Raw genomic sequence first — 24640 nt, forward strand, 5'->3', positions numbered from 1 at the left:
GCAGCATGTTTGTGTTTTTCTGGGCATGGTGGTGGAATGGTTAGTAAAACCCTTTACAGTACCAGTGATCCAGGTTTAATTCCCACCACTATCTGTAAGGAGTTTGTATGTTCTCCCCACGACCACATGGGTTTTCTTTGGGTGATCCGGTTTCCTCCCACAGTTGGTATGTTAGTTGGTCTTTGTAAATTGTCCCGTGATAAGGCTAGGGTTAAAGAGGCAGCTGCTGGGCAGCGCAGCCTGAAGGGTCAGAAGAGCCTGTTCCACGCTGTATCTCTGTAAAATAAAAATTTCCAGCATCTGCAGAATCTCTTGTGGAACTGAACTGCTGCTATCTACTAGACTATGCAGGGAATGAAATGATAATAGTCATTTATTCTGTCATGCAGGAAGGTGGAGAACAGAGAAAAAAAAACACAGTGACTATTCCTATTAATGTAGAACCTTTAATGCACCAAGAATATCCCACAGGTTACACATGAGTATTATCAATCAAAGAGAATGATGAATACACCACTTTCCTGGAGGTACAGTATTTGCATATGAGGGCAGTAGGGCAGATGATGAAAAGCTGGGTGGAAGTCCTAGTTCTTCAAGACAGAAAGGTAGGGAGATTAATTTTCAGGGTGTGCAAAAGACTAGAATTGGGGGAGGTCAGAGATCTTGGAGGGTTGTAGAGCAGGATGAGCAAAGAGGTGGGAAAGACTGAGGTTAATGAGGCAAAATAAGGATGGGAACTTTAACTTGTAACACTTGATCAGGAGGCAGTACGCATCAGTGAGGCAGGGTGAGAGGGGCACGGTGTAGTTAGGATATCTCACACCAAGTGCTGGAGAAACTGAGCAGGTCAGGCAGATTTGAACAATCAATGTTTCAGATTGAGACCCTTTAGTAGAACTGGAAAGGAAGGAGGTAGAAGCCAGAATAGAAAGGTGGGGATAGGGGGAGGAACACAAACTGGCAGGAAATAGATTAATTCAGATAGATGAATGATGTGAGAAGCTGGTATCAGCCCTTTGCCCCTTTCACTATTATCTACCAGCTTCTCACATCATTCCCTTTTCTACTCCCTGCTCCATCTCACCCCCTCACCTAGATTCACCTTTCACCTGCCAGCTTGCGCTTCTATCCCCCTCCCACCCTGTTATTCTGACTTCTGCCCTCTTCCTTTCCAGTCCTGATGAAGGATGTCAGGTGGAAATGTTTACCGTTTATTCTTTTCCGTCGATGCTGCCTGACCAACAGCAGCTGGAACTCTAAAGCATTTTGCTCTGTAGTTTCAGTGTCTGGAGTCTTCCTAGTGCAAGTTAGGACATGGTTAACAGAGATGTGGATGACCTCAAATTTTTGGAGTTCAATGAAAGATGAGCAAAGATTAAAGCCCTGGTATATTTTGGTGTTCACTAGATCTTGTGCAAATTCTCTTTACTTGTTATTCATTAATTAAAAATAACAAAGTTTCTGTAATGCAAATATTTATAAGAATGATCTTAACTTAAGACAATATTTCTAGAATACTGAGTGGTGCAGTATTTGCACTAGGATCTAAATAACAGGGCAGAATATTCTACTGATTCTGATGAATGGATCTTGACGTCTCCATTTTGTTCTTCCAGATCCTTCATATTGGAATAAATTGTCGAACTTCCTTCGGTCTGAGCAGAAGGCTGAATGGTGACAGCAGAATAGGTAACAGTATCTTCAGCTTCTTTTTCAAACTAAAATAAGTAAGTCAATTAGTCATTTAAATGCAAAGGTAAAGTACTCTTGAAATCTGAGATTTGGATAGGGAATACAGGAAATGTTCAACCGGTCAGGCAGCAGGTGTGGAGAAAGAAACAGATTCAAAGGGTTGTATTGTTCTTGAGCCAGCCCATGCCTAGTGTTTGGTTTCTGGTAGATCACTGCAGCCATTTTAAGAATGCGTGGCCACAGGATTCCCAAAACCTTGGAGCAGTCTCCATCTTGGTCTCTCTAAATCCAAGAAGGGCTGCACCCTAGGGAGCAGTAAGGAACAGAGGAACCTCAGAATACAAACCCAAAGATCCTTGACGGTGGTAGAAAAAGGTTAATAACATGGTTAAGAATGCATATGGGACAGCGGCTTTCATTAGTCAGGGGCAACCTTCCCTCTAATTTGTAATGACCAGTGTGCACAAAAATCTTGTGCTGTGCTGTTCTTTGCCCAGTAACAACAACATGTGAACAGTGTATTATTGATTCAATAATTTCTTCAGTAAAAATACAGTATAATTAAGCCAGCTCTAAAACCAAAAGACAAACCATTGCAAACTCCCCATTGTCAACACCGTCCACATCAGAAACCGGAAAAGGAAATGTGAATGTGTACGATCGTGAAATATACTTAACATGCCAACGAGGTGGAGGGTGCACACAGTCTAACTTCCTTTGTGTGTTGGTAGCAAAAGACGTGTGCGTGCACACTTTAGAGGGAACATTGGTCAGGGGCATAAACAAGAGCAGCAAGGTTATGCTCCATTCTCATAAAACATTGGTCAGATCCCAGCTCAAATACTGTGTGAAGTTCCAGCCAGCAAGGATGACGGTACTGGAGAGAGTGCAGAGGAGATTCACCAGGATGTATTGTATTAGTTTATTATTGTCATATGCATCAAGACATAGTGGGAGGCTTGTCTCACATACCATTTATACTGATCAAATCATTACCGAGTGCCGTGGATGACTGCTGTTCCTCACTGCTTTCTAGGATGTGGCCAGTCATAGATTTAGGGAGACCAAGACAAAGACTGCACCAAGGTGTTTGGAGTCCCGGAGGCACATGCACTCAAAGTGGCTGCAGTGATCTACCAGATTTGTCGCACTGTGTGATGTACTGAGGCTGTGGGCCTGCTCTGGCTGCCTCGGGCTTCGTGTCTAAGGGCTCACTTTCATTCTGAATGCTGTTGCTGGCTTCTATTGTTTACGCGATTTGTGTTTTTTCCTCTCTCTCTCTGCACGTTGGGTGCTAGTCCTTTTTTAATGGGTTCTTCCAGGTTTCTCATTTTGTGGCTGCCTGTAAGAGATGCACCTCAAGGCTGTATAATGTATACCTACTTTGATAGTAAATGTTCTTTGATCTTTGAAGCAAAACACTTGGTATGAGCTGGATTAATTACAACACAAACCTTTGATCCTGTTTCTGTACATTGAGGTGAACAAGGTAAAACAGGACATTGCCTGGGAATGAGAAGTTCATTGGATAATCGAAGAACAGAAACATAGGGCAGTCATAGCATAAGAGGAGGCCATTCTGCCCAACAGGTCCATCCTCGTTCCTGGCACTGCAATTATATTCCCCCATTATTTCCCCCATAGTCCTGTAAGTAACATTTAGTCAGAGTCATACTTTATTGATCCTGGGGGAAATTGGGGTGGGGTAGAGGGGGGATGGAGTGGGGCCAAAGATCTAACCAGGAAACTGCAGAGTTGATCCTCTCCTTGCTCACTGTTCACGTACAGTCCTTTTAGCAGATGACAGCTTGGAGGAGCAACACCTTGTATTCCGTCTGGATAGTCTCCAATCTGATAGCATGAACATCGATTTCTTCCCCCCTTTCCTCTTCCATTCTTCATTCTGGCTCCCCTCTTACCCGCTCTCTTCTCTTCACATGCCTTTCACCTCTCCTCTGGTTCTCCTCCTCTATCCCTTCCTTCCATGATCCACTCTCCTCTCATCAGATTCCTTCTTCCTCAGTCCTTTACCCTTTCCACTTATCACCTCCCAGCTTCTCCCTTCATCCTCCCTTCCCCACCCACTTACCTTCCTAGCTTCACTTATCACCTGCGAGCTTGAACTCCTCCCCCTCCCCCCAACCTTCATATTTTGGCTTCTTCCCCCTTCTGTTCAAGTCACGGTGAAGGACCTCAGTGATATATTCCTCTCCATAGATGCTGCCTGACCTGCTGAGTTCCAACAATAGACAATAGGTGCAGGAGTAGGCCATTCAGCCCTTCGAGCCAGCACCGGCATTCACTGTGATCATGGCTGATCATCCACAATCAGTATCCAGTTCCTGCCTTATCCCCATAACCTTTGATTCCGCTATCTTTAAGAGCTCTATCCATCTCTTTCTTGAAAGCATCCAGAGACTTGGCCTCCACAGCCTTCTGGGGCAGAGCATTCCATATATCCACCACTCTCTGGGTGAAAAAGGTTTTCCTCAACTCCGTTCTAAATGGCCTACCCCTAATTCTTAAACTGTGGCCACTGATTCTGGACTCACCCATCAGCGGGAACATGCTTCCTGCATCCAGCGTGCCCAATCCCTTAATAATCTTATATGTTCCAATAAGATCCCCTCTCAGCCTTCTAAATTCCAGAGTATACAAGCCCAGTCGCTCTAATCTATCGACATATGACCGTCCCACCATCCAGGGAATTAACCTTGTGAACCTACGCTGCACTCCCTCAATAGCAAGAATGTCCTTCCTCAAATTTGGAGACCAAAACTGCACACAGCACTCCAGGTATGGTCTCACCAGGGCCCTGTACAGCTACGGAAGGACCTCTTTGCTCTTATACTCAATTCCCCTGAAGGCCAGCATGCCATTAGCTTTCTTCATTGCCTGCTGTACTTGCATGCTTGCTTTCAGTGACTGATGTACAAGAGCACCTAGATCTCATTGTGCTTCCCCTTTTCCTAACTTGACTCCATTTAAATAATAATCTGCCTTCCCGTTCTTACCACCAAAGTGGATAACCTCACATTTATCCATATTAAACTGCATCTGCCCACTCACCCAGCCTGTCCAAGTCACCCTGCATTCTCATAACATCCTCCTCACATTTCACACTGCCACCCAGCTTTGTGTCATCGGCAAATTTGCTAATGTTACTGTTAATTCCCTCATCTAAATCACTAATATATATTGTAAACAGCTGCGGTCCCAGCACTGAACCCTGCGGTACCCCACTGGTCACCGCCTGCCATTCCGAAAGGGAGCCGTTAATCACTACTCTTTGTTTTCTGTCAGCCAGCCAATTTTCAATCCTTGTCAGTACTCTGCCAATACCATGTGCCCTAATTTTGCCCACTAATCTCCTATGTGGGACTTCATCAACATTTCGTGTGTGATATCTACCCAATAAAATGTCTTTTCAAAATTATATTCCCATCCGAGGGAAATGGTGCAGGAATAGTTGAAGCAATTACTTTGGAGTGTTTTTAATTTGTTAAAGAAATTATGTATCGTGCTAAGAATTCAAAAAGAGCAGCAATATACCATAATTTCATATTACTCTGCATTCTCACCTTGGCTGTAGTAGAAGTTTCTGGGGTCCTGTTAGTATCTGCAAAAGAAAAAAAAATCTAAAAATACCATTTAACAAGAAAGAAAATGTTCTCATATTTCCACCAACCCTCTGTAGCAGGTTTGCTCCACTTTACTTCTACTTTTATGAGCTTTATGTAGGTCAGCAGAAAGAGTCATTGGCTGCAACCTAGCATCACTGCTGGACTTGTTTGTGTCTAGGACAAAGAAGTGGGCAGGAAGAAAAAGTCATTGCAGGCACTACCCACCCTACACGCCACCTTTTCCAAAAGCTCCCTTTTCTGGAAAGTGCTATACAGCTATTGAAACAAAACCTTTACTCCATCTTATAAGTTTATCCTCCCAGTTAGTTAACTGGACCAACCATTCTACTCAGCACCCCTCACCATTCTCTATCAATTCTGCCCTGCCCCCACCTGAACCCAAACTAAAATGGTATTTTTGTAGTGTAAATACAGAACATACTGGTATTCATGCAAATTTATTCCATATCTCCAACTTTGTTTTTAGATAAGTGTTTATAGTTTGTAATTTTTGAATATAGTTTTTGTTGTTGCACCAGCCAACACAGCAAATTCCTAATCCATGTACATGTATGTGGCGAATAAAGTCGATTCTCAAGGTGCATTGAAACATCAAGGCATACAGAGAAATACACACAAAAAGCTGGAGGAATCAGATAGGAAAGGAGTGTGGACCTTGGGAGAAAGGGAAGAAGGAGGGGCACCAGGGGGAGGTGATAGGCGGGTGAGGAGAAGAGGTAAGAGGCCAGCATGGGGAATAGAAGAAAAGGGAAGGGGGGGGGAAGAAAAAATTACCAGAAGGGGAAATTGACGTTCATGTCATCAGGTTAGAAAGTACCCAGATGGAATATAAGGGATTGTTCCTCCACCCTGAGGGTGGCCTCATCGTGGCACATGAGGAGAACATGGACTGATGTTTCGGAAAGGGAATGGGGATGGGGATGGGAATTAAATTGGTTGGCCTCTGGGAAATTCCACTTTGGCAGATAGAGCAGAGGTGTTTGACAAAGAGGTCCCCTCCCCCAATTTGCACCAGTGTAGAGGAGGCCACATTGGGAGCACCGGATACAATAGATTCGAAATGTTGCCTCATCTGGAGGGATGTTTGCGGCTCTGAATGGAGGTAAGGGAGGAGGTGAATAGGCAGGTGTAGCATTTCTGTTGCTTGCCAGGAGAAAGACTAGTGGGGAATCATGGAAGGAGCAATCTCTGTTGAAAGCGTAGAGCGATGGGGAGGTAAAGATGTATTTGGTGGTAGGATACCAGTGAAGATGGCAGAAGTTGTGGAGAATGATGTGTTGAATGCCAAGATTCATGGGGTGGTAGGTGAGGACAAAATGAATTCCATCACTGTTAAGGCGGCGGGAAAATGGTGTGAGTGTGGAAGTCTGAAAAATGGAGGGGATGTGGGCGAGGGCTGCATCAATGGTGGAGGAAGGGAAACCTCCTTGAAGAAAGAGGACATCTCTGATGCCCTGGAAAGGAGAGCCTCATCCTGCTAGACAGAGAAAGAGGAATAGCATTTTTTACAGTAGAAACTTTGAAATGGGAATAACATTCTGCTCTGTTTGTATCAATGACCAACACAGTCCAAGGACGTGCTGGGCCAGCCCACATTTTGAAGCGCTAGTCAAAGTAATTGCTTTAGTTTCTCACTTTTCTGCTTTCCTGCTCAACCACACACAATGACTCAAACTTACTACAGGAAGCTGCAGCTGCTGCTTGCTACTTTCTTGTCTTATGATAGGAAAACCACTTCCCATCAAGTGTAGCACAACACTGAGCGGATTCCGGTAGATATGGTTTTGAAACCCATCACTGAAACTTCAACAACAAACTAGGCTGACATGCCTGTACACCACCAAACGAGAACTCCAGTGAAGGAAGTGGTAATTTTTGGATGACACAATAAACTGAAGCTTTATTTGATTTTGTAATTTTCCATACAAGGGTCATTGGCAATATATCAAAGTTCAAGGTAAATATGTCAAATCATTTTCTTGCGGGCACGCTCAATAAATCCAACAATCATAATAGAATCAATAAAAAGACCATACCAACAGGGCAGACAACCAATGTGCAAACGACAAGCTATGCAAGCACAAAAGAAAATTAATAATAATAATAATAATAAATAAATAAGAAATAAATATCAAGATTATGAGATGAAGAGTCCTTAAAAGTGAGTCCATAGGGTGTGTGAACAGTTCAGTGATGGGGCGAGTGAAGTTATCCCCCTTTGGTTCAAGTGCCTGATGATTGAGGGTTGATAGCTGTTCTTGAACCTGGTGGGCTGAGCCCGAAGGCCCTTGTACTTTCTTCTGATGGCAGCAGTGTTAAGAGAGCATGACCTGGGTGTTGGGGGTCCCTGATGATGAATGCTGTTTTCCCGCGACAATGCTCCATGTAGATGTGCTGAGTGGAGGGGAGACGTCTAGGTGCAACTTCATGCGTCCCAGCCAATATTTAGCCTTCCGCCATTGGCCTCTTAACATACTGTGCACGTTTTCTGTACCAATGTTGGCTGCTGTGAATCCAAGATCCATCGCACCTTTCAGGTGCAGCCTTAGGATCACGATAGCCAGCATCTGCCTCAAGAAAACAACTGTGTGCCAATTTTTGAGAAGCAGGGAGGTATCAAAATCAGCATCAGGTTTATTATTCTATCCACGGCCTCCTCTACTGTAAAGATGAAGCCACACTCAGGTTGGAGGAACAACACCTTATATTCCGTCTGGGTAGCCTCCAACCTGATGACATGATCATTGACTTCTCTAACTTCCATTTATGCCCCACCTCCCCCTTGTACCCCATCCGTTATTTATTTATTTATATACACACTTCCTTTTTCTCTCTCTCCTTTTTCTCTCTGTCCCTCTCACTATACCCCTTGCTCATCCTCTGGGTTTCCCCCCCTTCCCGCTTTTCTTTCTCCCTCAGCCTCCTGTCCCATGATCCTCTCATATCCCCTTTGCCAATCACCTGCCCAGCTCTTGGCTCCATCCCTCCCCCTCCTGTCTTCTCCTATCATTTCAGATCTCCCCCTCGCCCTCCCACTTTCAAATCTCTTACTAGCTCTTCCTTCAGTTAGTCCCGACGAAGGGTCTCGGCCCGAAACGTCGACTGTACCTCTTCCTAGAGATGCTGCCTGGCCTGCTGCGTTCACCAGCAACTTTGATGTGTGTTGCTTGAAATTCCAGCATCTGCAGATTTCCTCGTGTTTGTACTTATGAAATTTGTTGCTTTGCAGCAGCACTGCATAAAAATTACTATAAATTACAATAAGAAATCGATATTTAAAGAGAGATAAAAATAGTGAAGTAGTGCTGTTGGGTTCACTGTCTACTCAAAAATCCTTTGGTGGAGGGGAAGTAGCTGTTCTTAAAATGTTGAGTTTAAAACTATCCTCAATGTCCAGGAAATGATTACCTCTCAATCCAGATTTGAAAGAGGTTGCCTCTGTTTAGTCACAAGAGATTTCAGTAGGCACAAGAGATTTTGACTCAAAAGATTCCGCGGATGCTGGAGATTTTGAGCAGCACACACAAAATGCTAGTCAGGCAACATCTATGGAGAGGAATAAAAATCCTGCTGAGGGGTCTCGACCTGAAACATCGACTGTTTATTCCCCTCCATTGAAGCTGTCTGACCTGCTGAGTTCCTCTAGCATTTTGCATGTGTAGATTGTTTTTGACATTTTGTCACTGTTGTGGCGCCCAAGTTAGGCACTAGTAGCCGTGTTAACTGCCAGATAATCTGTTTTGCATGCTGTTGACTGAGAGAATTTCATGGCTCTACCACAACGCTGCCAAGTGATCCTTTACATCTACAGCTCCTCTCCAGGATTCTCCACTAAAGGATGATGGGAAGTGACACAATACTGTACAAGGTGAAAAGAGGCATAGACCGTGTGGATAGCCAGAGACTTTTTCCCAGAGTCGGAAATGGCTAGTACAAGGGAACATAATTTTATTGTCATTGTTGGAAAGGCAGGATAGGAGAGAAAGGGGTGCTGGTAGAAGCAGATACATTAGGGATCTGCAAGAAACTCATAGATCGGCACATGGAAGATAAAAAAAAATGGAGGGCTATGTAGGAGGGAAGGGTTATATTGATCTTAGACTAGTTTAAAAGATTGGCATAATATCATGGGTCGAAGGGTCTATACTGTGCCATATGAATCCATGTCCTGTGATATGACAGGGTTCAGTTCCTGTGTAGTGTTTGCAACCTGAACTGTTCGCAAATCCAAAATGTGGCCACAAAGCGAGTTCCCACATAACAGAGGAGCCTGCAGCCTTGCCGCAGCCTGCATCTCCATCCCTTTCCATCCCACAGGTCTCCCATTCATATATATGGTCTGCACATAACTTGGGCGTTTGCAACCTGGGCTGGAGAGAAGCAATTTAGCTCTCCCGTCACTCTGCGTCAGAGCACCAGCCTTGCCTTCTGGGATTTGAACTCTGGTGTGAGATTTGATTACTCCACACCGCCATCCCCACCTCCAAGCTTTGATCCAGAGTTGACTACGCTCCCCAATGACCCTGGCAACCGATAATTTCCATTGGATCCCAATATATTATTGTGCCATCACACACAACAGCTGCTGTTCTATCATCATTCTGACCATGGAAGGAATATTTTGTGGGTTACTTACTTGCAGGAGTGACTATTTTCTGAGGTCTTCTCCTTTTCTTTATAAGTAGAACTATCAGAAGTAAGACCAATAGTCCCAACAGAAGTGGAAGCAAAATGTACCATATCTGTGGGCCGCTGCTAAAAAATAAGATAAATGAGATTGAGGCTTTGTACAATTGACAGACCAAGGAGAAGTTCAAGCCAAGTTTAAGCCTGCCATTCAACCATACACATGTAGACCACCGAACAAAACAAAGATTTCTCCGGACCGAGGTGTACACGCAGTACATATCACTCACACGCAACACATGAAGCGATATCACCACAAATAAATGAACAAATGATAAGGTCCAACACATAATGGATCGAACCAGAGGGAGGATTCAATCTTGAATGCTGAGAGCTGCCTCACAAGAACAAGGGGTGATCTCTTGTACCAAGTTGTCATGGTTTCTTCAATAGGACCGCACAAACTGACGTTCACCTACAATATTGGATACCCCAACTGCACCTAGGTGGTCCAGAGGTTGAAGGTTTTTGAGTCTGGGTCAAGGACTGGAGGTCAGAGGTTGGATGCTCGTTTGGCGGTGCCCCATGCCAATGCACTTAAAGAGGGGATGAGTCGGGAGGGGAAGAGTGGTGGGCTTTGTGATAGACTGGGCTGTGTCCACTTTCTGCAGTCCCCTCCATCCCTTGGTGTTTCCATAGCAGTCAGGATAATGTCCACTGTGCATCTATAGACGTTTCTCAAAATCTTTGGTGACATGCAGAACCTACACGAGTTTCTGAGGAAGTAGAGGCATGTTGTATCTTCTTTGTGATGTTACTTACCCAGGACAGATCTTCTGGTAGGTTAACGCCAAGGAATTTTAAACCACTGACCCTATCCACCTCTATTCTCCTAATGAGGACTGGTTCATGGAACATAGGACATAGAACAGCACAGGAACAGGCCTTTTGGTGCACAATGCTGTGCTGAAATAACTAAATTAGTAATCAAAAGGCTAACTGAACTAATCCCTTCTGCCTACACATTGTTGATATCCTTCCTGTTCCTCACATTTATGTGCCCATCTAAAGGTCTCCTAAAGGACCCCAATGTGTCTGCGTCTTCCCCCACTCCCCCAGGCAACACATTCTAGGCACCCATCACTCTCTGTGGTAAAAAACTTGCCGCTCACATCTCCTTTGAAATTACTGCCCTCATCTGAAATGCTTGCCCTTCGGTATTGGACATTTCGACCCTGAGGAAAAGATACTGTCTCCCCCATCTATGCCTCTCATAATATTATAAACCTCTATCAGATCTCCCCTCAACCTCTGCTGCTCCAGAGAAAACAGCTCAAGTTTGTCTAATCTCTTGTTGTAGCACATGCCATCTAATCAAAGCAGTATTCTGGTAGAACTCTTCTGCACCCACTCCGAAGCCTTGTCGCACTTCCTTTAATGGGGTGGCCAGAAATGGATGCAATATTGCAGATGTAGCCTAATTAGAGTTTTACAAAGCTGCAACACAACTTCCTGACTTTTGAAGTCAACGTCACAACTAACAAAGGCAAGCATGCCATATGACTTCTTAACCACGCTATCAACCTGTGTAGCCGTTTTCAGGGAGCTGTGAATTTGGATCCCAAGATTCTTCTTCTCCTCAACACTGTTAAGCGTCTTACCCTTCGCAGTGTACTGCCTCTTAAGACAGAGGAACAGAATGAGAGCATTTGGCCCATCAAGTCTGCTCCACCATTCCATCATGGCTGATTTATTATCCCACTCCATCCCATCTTCTTGCTTTTTCTCTGTAACATTTGAAGCCCTGACTAAAGAAAAACCTATCAAGCTTTAGATATACCTACCTGAGCATTAAGTGTACTCAGTGACTTGGCCTCCACAGTCACATGAGGCAATGAATTCCGCAAATTCACCACCCTCTGGCTAAAAAAACTTCTTCCTCATCTCTGTTCTAAATGTTCGTCCCTCTATTCTGAGGCCATGCCCTCTGGTCTTGGACTCAACCACTCATCCTCTCCAGATCTACTCTATCTAGCCCTTTCAATATTTGATAGGTTTCAATGAGAATCCCCCTTCATTCTTCTAAATTCTGAGTAAAGACCCAGAGCCATCAAATGCTCTATATACAGTATGTTAACCCTTCATTCTGGAATCATTTTTATGAACCTCCTCTGGACCCTCTCCAAAGCCAACACATTTTTTCTCAGATAAGGGGCCCAAATTGCTTATAAACCTCTGTATGTTCCAACCAAAGCATTACATTTTTGCTTTTACATTGTAATCCTCTTGAAAGGAATGCTAACATTGTATTTGCCTTCTAAGTCCTTTTGAGCATCTGGTTTTTTGAAATTTCTCCCCATTTAGAAATTTAGAAATAGTCTCCCCATTTAGAAATAGAATTTGCCTTTATTCCTTGAACTTAAGTTCATGACTATACACTTCCCTAAATATCCATATACTCTGTCACTCCTTTACCCATTCTCCTGATTTTCCTTCTGCCTCTCTCCCTTCTTAAAGAGTGGATTCACATTTGTAATTTTCCAGTTCTCCAGAACTATTCCAGGATCTAGTGATTCTTAAAAGATCATTACTAATGCTTATACAATCTCTTCAGCCACCTCCTTCAGAACCCTGGGGTATATTCCATCTGGTTCAAGTGATTTATCTACCTTCAAACCTTTCAGCTTTCCAAGCACCTTTTGCTTGATAACTGCAACTACACTCACTTTTGCCCCTGACCCTCTCGAATTTCTGACCACAATTTGTTTTCCACAGTTACTTTGTTCCCCATTACTACCTCTACCATAACAGCATCATTTTCCAGAAGTCTAATATTCACTCTTGCCTTTCTTTCACTCTTTATATATCTGAAAAAGCTTGGTATCCTCTTTTATATTATTGGCTAGCTTTCCTTCATGTTTCATCTTTTCTCTCCTTATGGCTTCTTAGTTGCCTTCTGATTGTTTTAAAAGGTTCCAATCCTCTAACTTCCCACTAACTTTTGCTGTATTATATGTTCTCCATTTTCTACTCACGCTGCCTTGGACTTCCCCTGTCAGTCATGATTGCCTGATCCTCCCTTTAGAATACTTCTTCAATGTTGGAATGCATCTATTCTGTGCCCTCTGAATTGCCCCCAGAAACTCCAGTCAGTGCCATTCTTCTGATATCCCTGCTGCTGTCCTCTTCCAGTAAAATTTGACCAGGTCCTCTCTCATACCTCTGTAATTCCTTTTACTCAACTGAAATACTAATACATCTAACTTTATTTTCTCTGTCTCAAATTGCAGGATGAATTCTATCATATTATGATCACTGCCTTCCAAGGGTTCCTTTACCTTTAGCTGCCTAATCAAATCTAGTTCATGACACAGCTTCCAATCCTGAATTGTGTTTCCCCTAGTGGGGTCAATGACAAGCTACTCAAAAAATCAACAAATTCCCTCTCTTAGAACCCAACATCAACCTGATTTTTCCAATCAATCAGCATATTGAAATCCTCCATGACTATCATAAGATTGCCATTTGAACTTGAGATTTCTATCTCCCATTGTAAATTGTATCCCACATCCTGCCCAATGTTCAGAAGCCTGAATATAACTTCTATCAGGGTCTTTATACCCTGCAGTTTCTTTTAAGGGACTCTTAGATATGGACATGGAGCTTAGAAAAATAGAGGGCTATGTGGTAGGGAAATTGTAGGCAGTTTCTAGAGTAGGTTACATGGTCAGGACATCATTGTGGGCCGAAGTGCCTGTAATGTGCAGTGGATTTCTATGTTTCTATGTTAATTCTACCCTTAAGGATTCTACATCTTTCAATCATATGTCACTTCTTTCTAAGGATTTGATTTCATTTCTTTTTTTACCAACAGAACCACCCCACCCCTCTGACTACCTTCCTTTCCTTTCAATATAATGTGTATCTTTGGATGTTAAGCTCCAACTATGATCGCCTTTCCGCCATGACTCAGAGATGCCCACACCATCATACCAACCAATCTCTAATTACACTTTGAGTTTTCTCACCTTATTCTGTATGCTGCGTGCATTCAAATACAACACCTTTGTGTAACACATGTATCTAGAGATTCTTAAAAGATCATTACTAATGACCTTCAATTATGGGTTCAACTAAGGGTCCGGTATTCATTACCCTTTTCTCTTTTGTTCCCGTTTTACACTTCAACACATCACAGTAACTTCAATGTTGCCCCTATCATCTGTCTGTTCTTCCTTAAGTCTCACTACACATTACATCTACCTGTATACCAACTGTCCAATCCTCAACCCTATCACTCCAGTTCACATTCCTACTGGCAAGCGAGTTTAAATCCTTCCCAACAGTTGTAGCAAACATACCCACATGGATATTAGTCTCCCTTGAGTTCAGATGAAACCATTCCTTTTTGTACAGGTTATACCGTTCCCTAGAAAAGATCCCGCTGATCCAACAAATCTGAAATCCTGCCTCCTGCACCACTTCCTCAGCCACTCATTCATCTGCCAAATCTTGCTATTCTTACCCTCACAGGCGTGTGGCGCAGGCAGCAATCTAGAGATTACCACCCTGGGGTCATGCTTTTCACCTGTCTACCTAACTCTCTATATTCTCTCTTCAGGACCTCCTCCCATTTCCTCACTATGTCATTGGTACTAATATGTACCACAACTTCTGGCTGCTCACCCTTCTCATTTAGAATATTGTGGATCTGATCCGAGACATCCCTGACCCTGGCACTGGGAGGCACAATCCATCTGGGTGTCTTTTTTATGTCTGCGGAACCTCCTGTGTGCTCCTCTGACTGTGGAATTCCCTGTAACTACTACACTCCTCTCCTTTACATTTGACCAACAAGGTGCAACACTTCACAATTGTCCGGGTTAAACTCCATCTGCCATTTGTCCATTCATATCTGCAACTGGAAGTACTCATAGACTTTTGGCTTCTTCCTGCTGCAGCTGATAATCAGCTCTTTGGTTTCCTGAGGTTGAGTGAGAGATTGTTGCCCTGGCACCATTCAACCAGATTTTCAGTCACCCTTCTATAAGCCAATTCGTCATCACTTTTGATCCGGCCAACAACCAGTTGTGAGGTTTGTAAGCTTATAAATGGTAGCAGAGCCATACTTAGCCAAGCTGTCATAAATATAAAGTGAGTAGAGCAGGGAATAAGCATCCTCAGACAAGGGGAAATCTACAAGAGCCAATCAGCCTTCCACCAACTCGTAGGTCTTCGGGATGTGGGAAGCAACCGGAGCACATCAGGTGAAGGCAAGGAAGACTCTACACAGAAAGCAGCAGAGATCAGGAGTAGCCCCAGGCTGGTGGAGCTGTGAGTCCACAACCGTCCGAGCTGCCCCATTGTGCTGCTCCCAACGCCTGATGTCCTGTGGCGTAACTGTGATGGTGAGCTGAGACAGCAATCTTAGTCAGCAATCTTTCCATGCCATATTAATCTCTGATACTATGATATCCCCAACTGACATATTATTTTCCTCTAACCTTTATGTTAATCCAATTAAATGAAATGTATGATGTCAATTAAAGACACTTGTATTACAGCAGAATTATCAAACTGTGATCTTAATCCGTCAATAGTTATTAATTTGAAGATGACAGTTGAAATCTCACCTTTTGTTGTCCTTAGAATTTTCTGGTGTTTCTGGTGTGAGATGTTAAAACAAACACGTTAAACCAATTGATAATTAATTACAGCACAAAATAACTTTAATCTTTGTCAACCTATAGGCTGGCATTGTGGTGGAGCAGCAGAACATTCAGATCTATTTACTGCATGTGCCGTGCATCGAAACAGACAGTGAAATGCATCGTTTTCATTAACAAGCAGCACCCTGCAGGATGTGCTGAGAGCCAGCCCACAAGTGTTGCCACACATTCTGGCTTCAATACATGACACCCATAATGTTCAGCAGAACAACACAGGACACAACATGCAAACAAGCAGCACATAAAGCAAGTCAGAAACGCACAACATCAACAGTAATATTATTTTGTGCTGGAGCAGGTGTGAAACCCTGAATCGCTTATTATTTCTGCTTCTTAGCTCCTTAAGTCAACTTATCTAGATCAGGAAGCAGAGAGTGATACAACACGGAAACAGATCCTTCAGCATGCAGTCTGGTCCTATTTAATTCTCCCTCTCTTTTCCATCATCCCTTCCAAATTCTTACAAGGGGAATTTTACAACAGCCAGTTAACCTTCCACCTACCCCTAAGGCTTTGGGATGCAGGAGGAAACCGGACCAATTGAAAGAAATAAGGCGAAGGCAAGGAAAGCTCCACACAGAAAGCACCAGAAATCAGGATTAAATCCAGGCTGATGGAGCTGTGAGTTCACAGCTGACGAGTTGCACCATTGTGCTGCTCCCAACTCATGAAGTTCATTGAACATAGACCATCAAACAGTACAGCACAGTACAGGCCCTTCAGCCACGAAGCGGCCAACATAATCTCTGACCCTTCCATCCCTGGTCATTCTCGCATCTCTCCTCTCCCATCAGGCAGAAGATGTAACAGGTTCTGAGCATGTACTACCAGGCTCAAGGACAGTTTTTATTCTGCTATTATCAGACCCTTGAGCAGACCTCCTGTACACTAAATGATGAACACTTGATCTCTCAATCTACCTCATCGTGGCCCTTGTAATTTGTCATGATTGCATTTTCTTTGTGACTAATACTATGTTCTGTTTTCTTTTACTGCCTTGATGTGCTTATGTTTGGAATGATCTGCCTGGATGGTGCATAAACTATGTTTTTCACTGTCTCTCGGCACACATGACAATAATCAACCAATACCAATACCGATAATAAACCAATATCAATCTCAAGAGTCTATATGCAAGTGAAAGAATCAGTATGGAATTTCATAAGCAAAGATCAATAAGAAGACAGAAAAGATTCTGCAGATGCTGGAAATAGTTAGTAATGCACACAAAATGGTGGAGGATCTCAGCAGATCCCTCTATGGAGGGAAATAAACAGTTCATGTTTCATGCTAACGCCCTTCACCAGTCCCAATGAAGCAACTTGGCTGAAAAAGTTGACACTTTATTCCTGTCCTCAGCTGCTGCCTGACCTGCTGAGTTCCTTCAGCATTTTGGGTGTGAAGATGAGGAAGAAGATAGAATTCAACCAAAAAGTGGTGAGCAGTCTGGACACAAAATAGGGAAAACCGAGCAATATGAGGAGAAGGAAGATGGGTAGAAATAGAATGGAGGAAGATATAAGACAGTGAGACAATAGGAACACAATTACACTATTTGGCCTGTCAAGTCTTCTCCACCATGCTATCACGATTATTACCCTTCCCAACCCCATACTCCTGCTTTCTCCCCACAACCTTTGACAACCAAGAACCTCCACTTTAAATATACCCAGTGATTTGGTCTCCACAGTCATCCGAGACAAAGTATTGCAACTAGCTAAAGAAACTCCTCCTCATCTCTGTTCCAAAGTGGCATCCCTCTACGGAGTAGAAAGTCTGTAACGACTGAAGATTTGCATGTTCGTAAGCACTAAAGCACAGAAGTTTTAGGTTGATTCGTACCTTCAGAAATCTCCAGCATTTTAATCTGCACAATCTCAAAGTTAACCTTGTTTGTTGCTCCACACCAGTACTCTCCTTTATCTCCTTCGTTGGTATGCTTTATGGTGACAGCAAATTCAGTGGAAGTGTTTATGATGATTGCTGGGTTTCTGCTGCTGTATTCAGAGCTGGCTATCACACTGCACCTATTTACAGAGGTTACTTTACACAAGAATTTCTCATATGATTTAAATCGGTGGTCATAGTGGCAGTGTAGGCTGGTGGCAGTTTGCATCACACCCTTCACCGTGGTATTGTCTGCTGTCCATGAACCTGCTGGTAAATGAGAAAAGGAAGAAATGAGGGGTCTAACGTAGTGGGAATCGTGCTGACAGAACCTTCAGTGCTACAGTTAGCTGAGGCTGTGTGGGAAGACTACTGACCATGAATGGGGGGGACCCAAGTAGAACAGGCCTTGCCAAGTCTGAGAGATAATGCAAGAAGTTAAGAAGGCTAAAAGAAAGCATGAAATTGCTCCAGCAGACAAGCTGAAGGAGAATTGTAAGGGAATCTACAGGCATGCTATGAGCAAAAGAATTGCAAGGGACAGAATTGGTCCTCTGGAAGACCAGCATGTTAATCCATGTGTGGAGCCAAAACAGATGGGGGAGATTTTAAATGCATTCTTTGCACCTGTATTTTCTTGGGAGACAGATACAGAGTTTATAGAAGCGAGGTAAAGCAGTATCAACTTCATAGACCCTGTACAGATTACAGAGGAGGAGGTGTTTGCTACTCTTTGGCAAATCAGGGTGGATATTTCTCCACAGCCTGACTAAGTGTTCCCTCGGACCCCGTGGGAGGGAAATGCAGAAATTGCCAGGGCCCCAGCAGAGATATTTAAAACATCTTTAGTGACAGGAGAGTTACTGTAGGATTGAGGGACAGCCAATGTTGTTTCACTGTTTAAAAAAGGCTTTAAACAGAAACCAGGAGATTATAGGCTGGTGTGCCTGACGCCAGTTGTGGGAAAGTTATTGGAAGGTATTCTCAGAGACCAGATATATAAGTAATTATATTGATATGGACTGGTTAATGATAGTCAACATGGCTTAGTGTGTGGTAGATCATGTCTAACCAATCTTACGGAATTTTTTGAGGAAGATAACAGGAAAGTGGATGAAGACAATCAGTGTATGTTATCTATGTGGACTTTAGTAAGGCATTTGTTAAGGTCCTGCATGGGAAGCTGGTGAAGAAGGTCCATCGCTTGGCATACTGGGACCGATCTGGAATGCTAGGGCACTGAGGAGTGTGGTAGACAAAGTGATCTGGGAATACAAGTTCATGATTCATTGAAAGTGGTGTCACAGTTAGATAGGACTGTAAAGAAAGCTTTTGACACTTTGGCCTTCAGAAATCAAAGTATTGAGTCCCCAACATGGGATGTTATGTTGAAGTTGTATAAGATTTTGGTGAGGCCTAATTTGGAGTATAGTGTGCAGTTCTGGTCATCTACCTACAGGAAAATTGTAAACAAGGTTGAGAGAGTGCAGAGAAAATTCACAAGGATGTTGCTGGCTCTGGAGGACCTGAGTTATAAGGGAAGATTGAATAGGTTCGCATTGTATTTTTTAAGAATGTAGAAGATTGAGAGGAGCTTTGATAAGGGTACACAATATTAGGTGTGGTATGGATGGGGTAAATGCAAGCAAGCTTCCTCCACTGAGATTGGGTGGGTCTACAACCATAGGTTAAAGGTGAAAGGTGAGAACTTTAAGGGGATCATGAGGGAATCTTCTTCACTCAGAGGGTCATGAGAGTGTGGAATGAGCTGCCAGCACAAGTAGTTCATGTGATTTCAATATTTAAGAGAAGTTTGAATAGGTACATGGATAGTAGGGATATGGAGGGCTATGGTCCCGGTGCAGGTTGATGGAAGTAGGCAGGTTAAATGGTTTTGTCATCATCTAGATGGAGCAAAGGACCTGTTTCTGTGCTGTACTTCTCTATGACTCTATGATGTACAGTCTTGGGCACATGTAAAAAAATTCTGTAAAGCGAAGATATTAAAAATAAATGAAATGAAAATATTATAAATATCAAAATAATTACAAAACGTGAAATTAAATCAACATTTGGTGTGAGCACACATTGCCTTTAAAGCTGCATCAGTTCTCTTAGAGGCACTGTCATGCAACTTTATAAGGAAATCGATTGGTGGGTTCTTCCAAGGATCTTGGAGATCTTGCTACAGTTCTTCTGAAAGACTTTGGCTGTCTCAATTGTTTCTGTCTCTCCAGGTAATCCCAGACAGCCTCAAGATCATGGCTCTTTGGAGGCCATACCATCAGTTGCAGAATTCCTTATTCTTATCTTTTGCTGAAGGTAGTTCTTTATGACCTTGGCTGTGTGTTTGGGGTCATTCACGTACTGCAGAATGAAGTTGGGACTGATCAGACACCTCCCTGATGGTATTGCGTGATGGATGAGAATTTGCTTGTGCTTCTCAACATTGAAGATTCCAGTAATTCTGATCAGACCATCAAATCTATTTGCAGAAATGTAGCTGCAATCCTGCAGGGAACCCCTGCCATGCCTCACTGTTGGCTGCAAACACTCATCCATGTAGCATTCTCTAGCTCTTCTACAGAGAAACTGCCTCCTGTCTGAGTCAAAAGTTTCAAATTTTGATCATCAGTCCAGAGCACTTGCTGCCATTGTTCAGCACCCCAGTCTATGAGTTTCTATGTCCATGGGCGACTCTCTTGGCTTTGTTTCCAAAGTGGAGGAGTAGCTTTTTGGCAGCAAATCTTCCATGAAGACCACCTGATAATATTACCCTGGACTATAGAGGTGTGTACTTGGGTTCCAGTTGTTTCTGTAAGTTTAGAGCTGATAGCAGTGCTGGACTTTGTCCAGTTTTGAATGGATGTCAGTTTGATGTATCTCACATCTGCTGCACTCAGCTTCCCTAGCTGACCACTGCATTTCTGGTCCTCAGCCTTGCTTGTTTCTTTGTGCATCTTCAGAAGACTTGGACAACGCATCTTGAAACTTCCATCTGCCATGAACTTTCTGCTTGGGAGAAACCTTAGCGATGGAAGATATTACACTGTGTCTTGTTGCTATGCTCACTCTTGCCATGGTGTAAGAATTGATGATTTGAAGCTTAAACTGTCACATCACCTTTTAGTTTGCCTGTCCTTTGCCCAGTTTGATTCCTGCCACACCCGTTGCTGTTTCAGTTAATCTGTTTAGTTCATTCAACTTATTATATCATTGATCATTAGCACCTGTTTGTCATCTTTGTTTAATCATGCACTGGACTGTATGCCTACAAGGTAATCAAGTTTTATTTGTAAAGTGGCCCAATACTTAATATGTTACTTTCTTTAACAGTTCCAAAAATTTCCCTGAAACATCTAAATTTTTTGGGAAAATGAATGTTGGGAAATCTAAACTTTGTTCTTTTCTACTGACACACTAATGCAGAAGGCAAACATTAAACATCTAAAACAAAGTTTATATAAAAAATCTAGGATGCCAAAGGCTTTTGTACTGTACTGTATTGCCAAGACATAGGCCCTTTGGCCATTGTGTTCACTCAGTGGGTTGAAGACACTTAGCTTTCCCATGAAGTGCTCTCTTGGAAGAGGGTAGGAGAATGGGGTTGAGAGGGAAAATAAATCAGCCAGGATAGAATGGTGTAGCAGGTTTGATGGGCCAAATGTTCTAATTTTGCTCCTGTGTCTGATAGTCTTATGGAAGACCGGAGTCAGACAGTGTCTCCACTCTCTCTTCCCTTGTTTGCATGCTGTATACAACCCTGTGCTAAATCCATCAGGAAGGATGAGAGCAGGAAGAGGGGTGACATTGCCAGGCAGTTCGGACACACATTTCAAAATCTCCCTGTAACTGGACAAAGCTGCAATCATCTGCTTAGATCCCCAGTCAGTTCGCAGATTGATCAGCATCTGTAACTGCTCTGATTTGGCATCCTGGGTTAGATTGAACCACAGGAAGAGCGAGGTCATGCTCTTCGGTAACTGGCACAACCTATCCAATGACCCCTTCGCTGTCAGGCTGGACTACCTGAGCTGCTGAGTTCCTTCAGCATATTGTGTTCATTGTAACCAATTTACTAATTTCTGTATCAACAAACCTTCCTCTTCTCTCTCATTCCTGATGCAGGGTCTGAATCTGACTTGCACCTTTCACATCTACAGTTGCTAAGTGGCCTCCTCAGTTCTTCCCATGTTTCATGTCGTTTCAGTGTCTGGAATCTGTTGTCTCTTCTGTCTTCTCTGATAACACTTTGGGAAGTGAAGGTTATATCATGATCAATGCATTCATTATGGGACGACAGTCCAGCTGGTACCCTGACTTAAGCCTAAGCCTTACCTGCGGTAACCTTCAGCATTACAATGTCTGATACGTCAATATATCTTCCGTTTATACGTCCACACCAGTATATCCCTGAATCACTCTCCATAAGTTGTCTTGTGGTTACAACAATAGATCCTGTGTGTATTCTGATTGATATTCTTGGATGGTAACTGTATTTCTCTGTATCCACTACTGTATTGCATTTCCTTTGATAGTTTGTTTTACACAAAACTATGGTTCCCCGTTTCTCTGCAGGTGAACATCGCACTGTGACCGTTTCTCCCACTCCTGCTCGTACCACCATTGTGTGATGTCGTGTCAACGATTCTGTCAGTAAAATTAAAGTAAAAAAATTAATTTTTATTGATTGATTTTGTTTTATTTACAGTAACAGGCCCTACTGGCCCAATGAGCCCGCGCAGCCCAATTGTACACGTGATCAATTGACCTACGAACTTGTACTTCTTTAGAACGTGGAATGAAACCAGAGCACATGGAGGAAACCTACGTGATCACAAGGACGATGTACAAATGCTTTACAGACAGCATTGGCAATTGAACCTGGATCGCTAGTGCTGTAATAGTGATACATAGAAGATAGAATAGTACAGCACAGTACAGTAGAGACAGCGGCGGAATTGAACCTGGATCGCTAGCATTGTAGCAGCATTACATAGATCATAGAACACTACAGCACCGTACAGATCCTTTGGCCCATGATGTTGAGCCGACCTTTTAATCTACTATCAGATCAATCTAACCCTATCATCTTGTACACCTCTATCATGTTACATCTCATCCTCCTTCACTCTAAAACAAAGAGCCCTAGCTTGCTCCACCTATCTTCATAGGACATGTTCTCTAATCTAGGCAGACCTCCACTAACCATTAAGCTACCAAGATGATATTTTATAGAATCTCAATGAAGTATTTCCATAAAAACCTTACATGAAACTTAATCTTCGCTCACTTCTCTGGATCAATGGCTAAATATTCTTACAGCATAAAATGAAGCCATTTCAGCCCTTTGGGCCAATGCAGTTCCATTTCCCACCAGTCCTTACAAAGAGATGCTATGGACTAGATGGACCAAATAGTCTCCCACCATACTGAACCCATTCCATTACCTCATTTTCTGACATGATAGCCCTTGGTTCTTAACAGACTTGATAGTCATTGCGGCATTGCCTATTGTGGAAGTTGGCTTTTGGGTTTTCTACACACCTCTGCACTTCAAAAGTACTTTGTTGTTTGTGAAGTGTGCTGTGAAATTTTTATAGACCTGTAGATCATGCACCATAGAAACAAGTGCTTCAGCTCACTGAGTCTGTGCAGACCATAAAACACTCACTTCCATGAATCCCTTTCTCTTCTCCCCACATTCCCATCAACACCCCTTAGATACTCACCGACAATTTACCATGGACAATTATCTTACCAAGCTGTACATCTTTGGGATGTGGGACGGTGGGGTAATTCGAACACCCGGAGGAAACCCACACAGGGAGACATAGCACGCCAAAGCAATGGAGGACAGATTGGGCCAAAAGCAAACCCTCTGTGCTGCACGTACTCCATAGAACTTTTTTGCTAAATCCTCCCCCACAACTTTGTTTCAGCTCACTATTCCTCGTACTAAAAAGTAAAATTGATTGTCACCTTTCCTGATCCCTGTTGCTTATTCTCAGCGGTAGAGTTTCATCACGTGTCTGGTTAGCATTAAACAATTTTTAAGGTTATATGTAACTAGATGCTATAGTTCAATATATGTGAAAAGAAAGTCTTACTTGAGATGACAGAGAGCAATAGCAGAGCAGCAAACAGCATTGTTCCAGTGATGGTTCTCAGTTTCCCGTGACTGTGTCCACAATATGCTCTTCTTCCTCTTTTTTTAAAAGAGATGTCGTGGATTGCACCATTTCCTCTTAAATTAGCAAATAGCTTTGCAATGTGATACAGAAAAAGGGAGATTAACAAATGTCCTTTTTCACATGCTACTGTGTATATTGTTACAAGTTTCCAGTTTGGGGAAACAGGAAGATGACTCTTAACTGAATATAAGTTGTTATGTACCCCGTAACTGGGTTGCCAAACCAGCAGAAATGGACCACTTAGTTGGAGTCTGGATTACTGGAACTAAGAAAGTTTTATTAAAGAAATAAGTAACACAGTACTCTAAATGTAAGGATATAAATGCAACAGGTTAGCAATGATAAAACACACATGTACACAGAAGTAGGATAATAGGATCAATCAAGCTCTATCGCAGTCTAGGGGTAAAATGATCAGTCTCAAGTGACATAGAGTTCAGTCCAGTTTAGTTCAGTTCGCAGTGATCACTGTTGCGCCGTGGGGGGGGGGGGAGAGAGAGGGGAGAGAGAGGGGAGAGAGAGGGGAGAGAGAGGGAGAGAGAGAGAGAGAGAGAGAGAGAGAGAGAGAGAGAGAGAGAGAGAGAGAGAGAAGATATTCAAATCAGATTAAAACAGACCTTTGATATTCCTCGCAGTTAGCTTTCGGGCGAGCCTTTTGTAATGTCTTCTGTGGTCACCGACTGTGACCCCTCCGCTCCAGATACGACTGTTCTTCCGCGGTGAACCCGGCACCCAGGCAAGGGCGGACACACACACCAGGTTCCCGCCGATCGTACCTTCCACCCTGTGCGTCTATGGTCGGTCCCGCGACCAGACCTCCAAAACTTCCACCAACTTGTGGGGGCGGGGGGGGCGGGGAGGCACAACG

General features: G+C 43.2%; 1 protein-coding gene across 4 annotated transcripts; it reads right to left on the minus strand.

Annotated features, from left to right (window-relative positions):
- Window positions 1-450: 450 nt before the first annotated feature.
- On the minus strand, window positions 451-23780 carry LOC134355903 (polymeric immunoglobulin receptor-like). 4 transcript variants are annotated; one of them, XM_063066433.1, is made up of 7 exons: window positions 23689-23780; window positions 21917-22228; window positions 17534-17848; window positions 15596-15626; window positions 9973-10088; window positions 5274-5311; window positions 451-1718 (listed from the first exon to the last, which is right to left on the minus strand). In XM_063066433.1, exons 1-7 carry the CDS (start codon window positions 23726-23728, stop codon window positions 1539-1541), a joined length of 1032 nt encoding a protein of 343 aa, XP_062922503.1. In that variant the 5' UTR covers window positions 23729-23780; the 3' UTR covers window positions 451-1538. The 4 variants fall into 4 exon arrangements, with proteins under 4 accessions (XP_062922503.1, XP_062922502.1, XP_062922504.1 ...); XM_063066432.1 differs by having other exon boundaries at window positions 9973-10091; XM_063066434.1 differs by lacking the exon at window positions 23689-23780 and adding an exon at window positions 23311-23400 and having other exon boundaries at window positions 9973-10091.
- Between the last annotated feature and the right edge of the window lie 860 nt (window positions 23781-24640).

This window comes from Mobula hypostoma, chromosome 13, assembly GCF_963921235.1.
Source record: "Mobula hypostoma chromosome 13, sMobHyp1.1, whole genome shotgun sequence".
Taxonomy (NCBI): domain Eukaryota; kingdom Metazoa; phylum Chordata; class Chondrichthyes; order Myliobatiformes; family Myliobatidae; genus Mobula; species Mobula hypostoma.

Coding starts and splice junctions, on each gene's coding strand:
- LOC134355903 (XM_063066432.1), bottom strand. CDS start 23,728: ATGCTGTTTGCTGCTCTGCTATTGCTCTCTGTCATCTCAA. Junction 15,627..17,533: donor AATGCTGGAGATTTCTGAAG/GTACGAATCAAC, acceptor ATCTCACACCAG/AAACACCAGAAAATTCTAAG. Junction 1,719..5,273: donor AAACTTCTACTACAGCCAAG/GTGAGAATGCAG, acceptor TACTTATTTTAG/TTTGAAAAAGAAGCTGAAGA.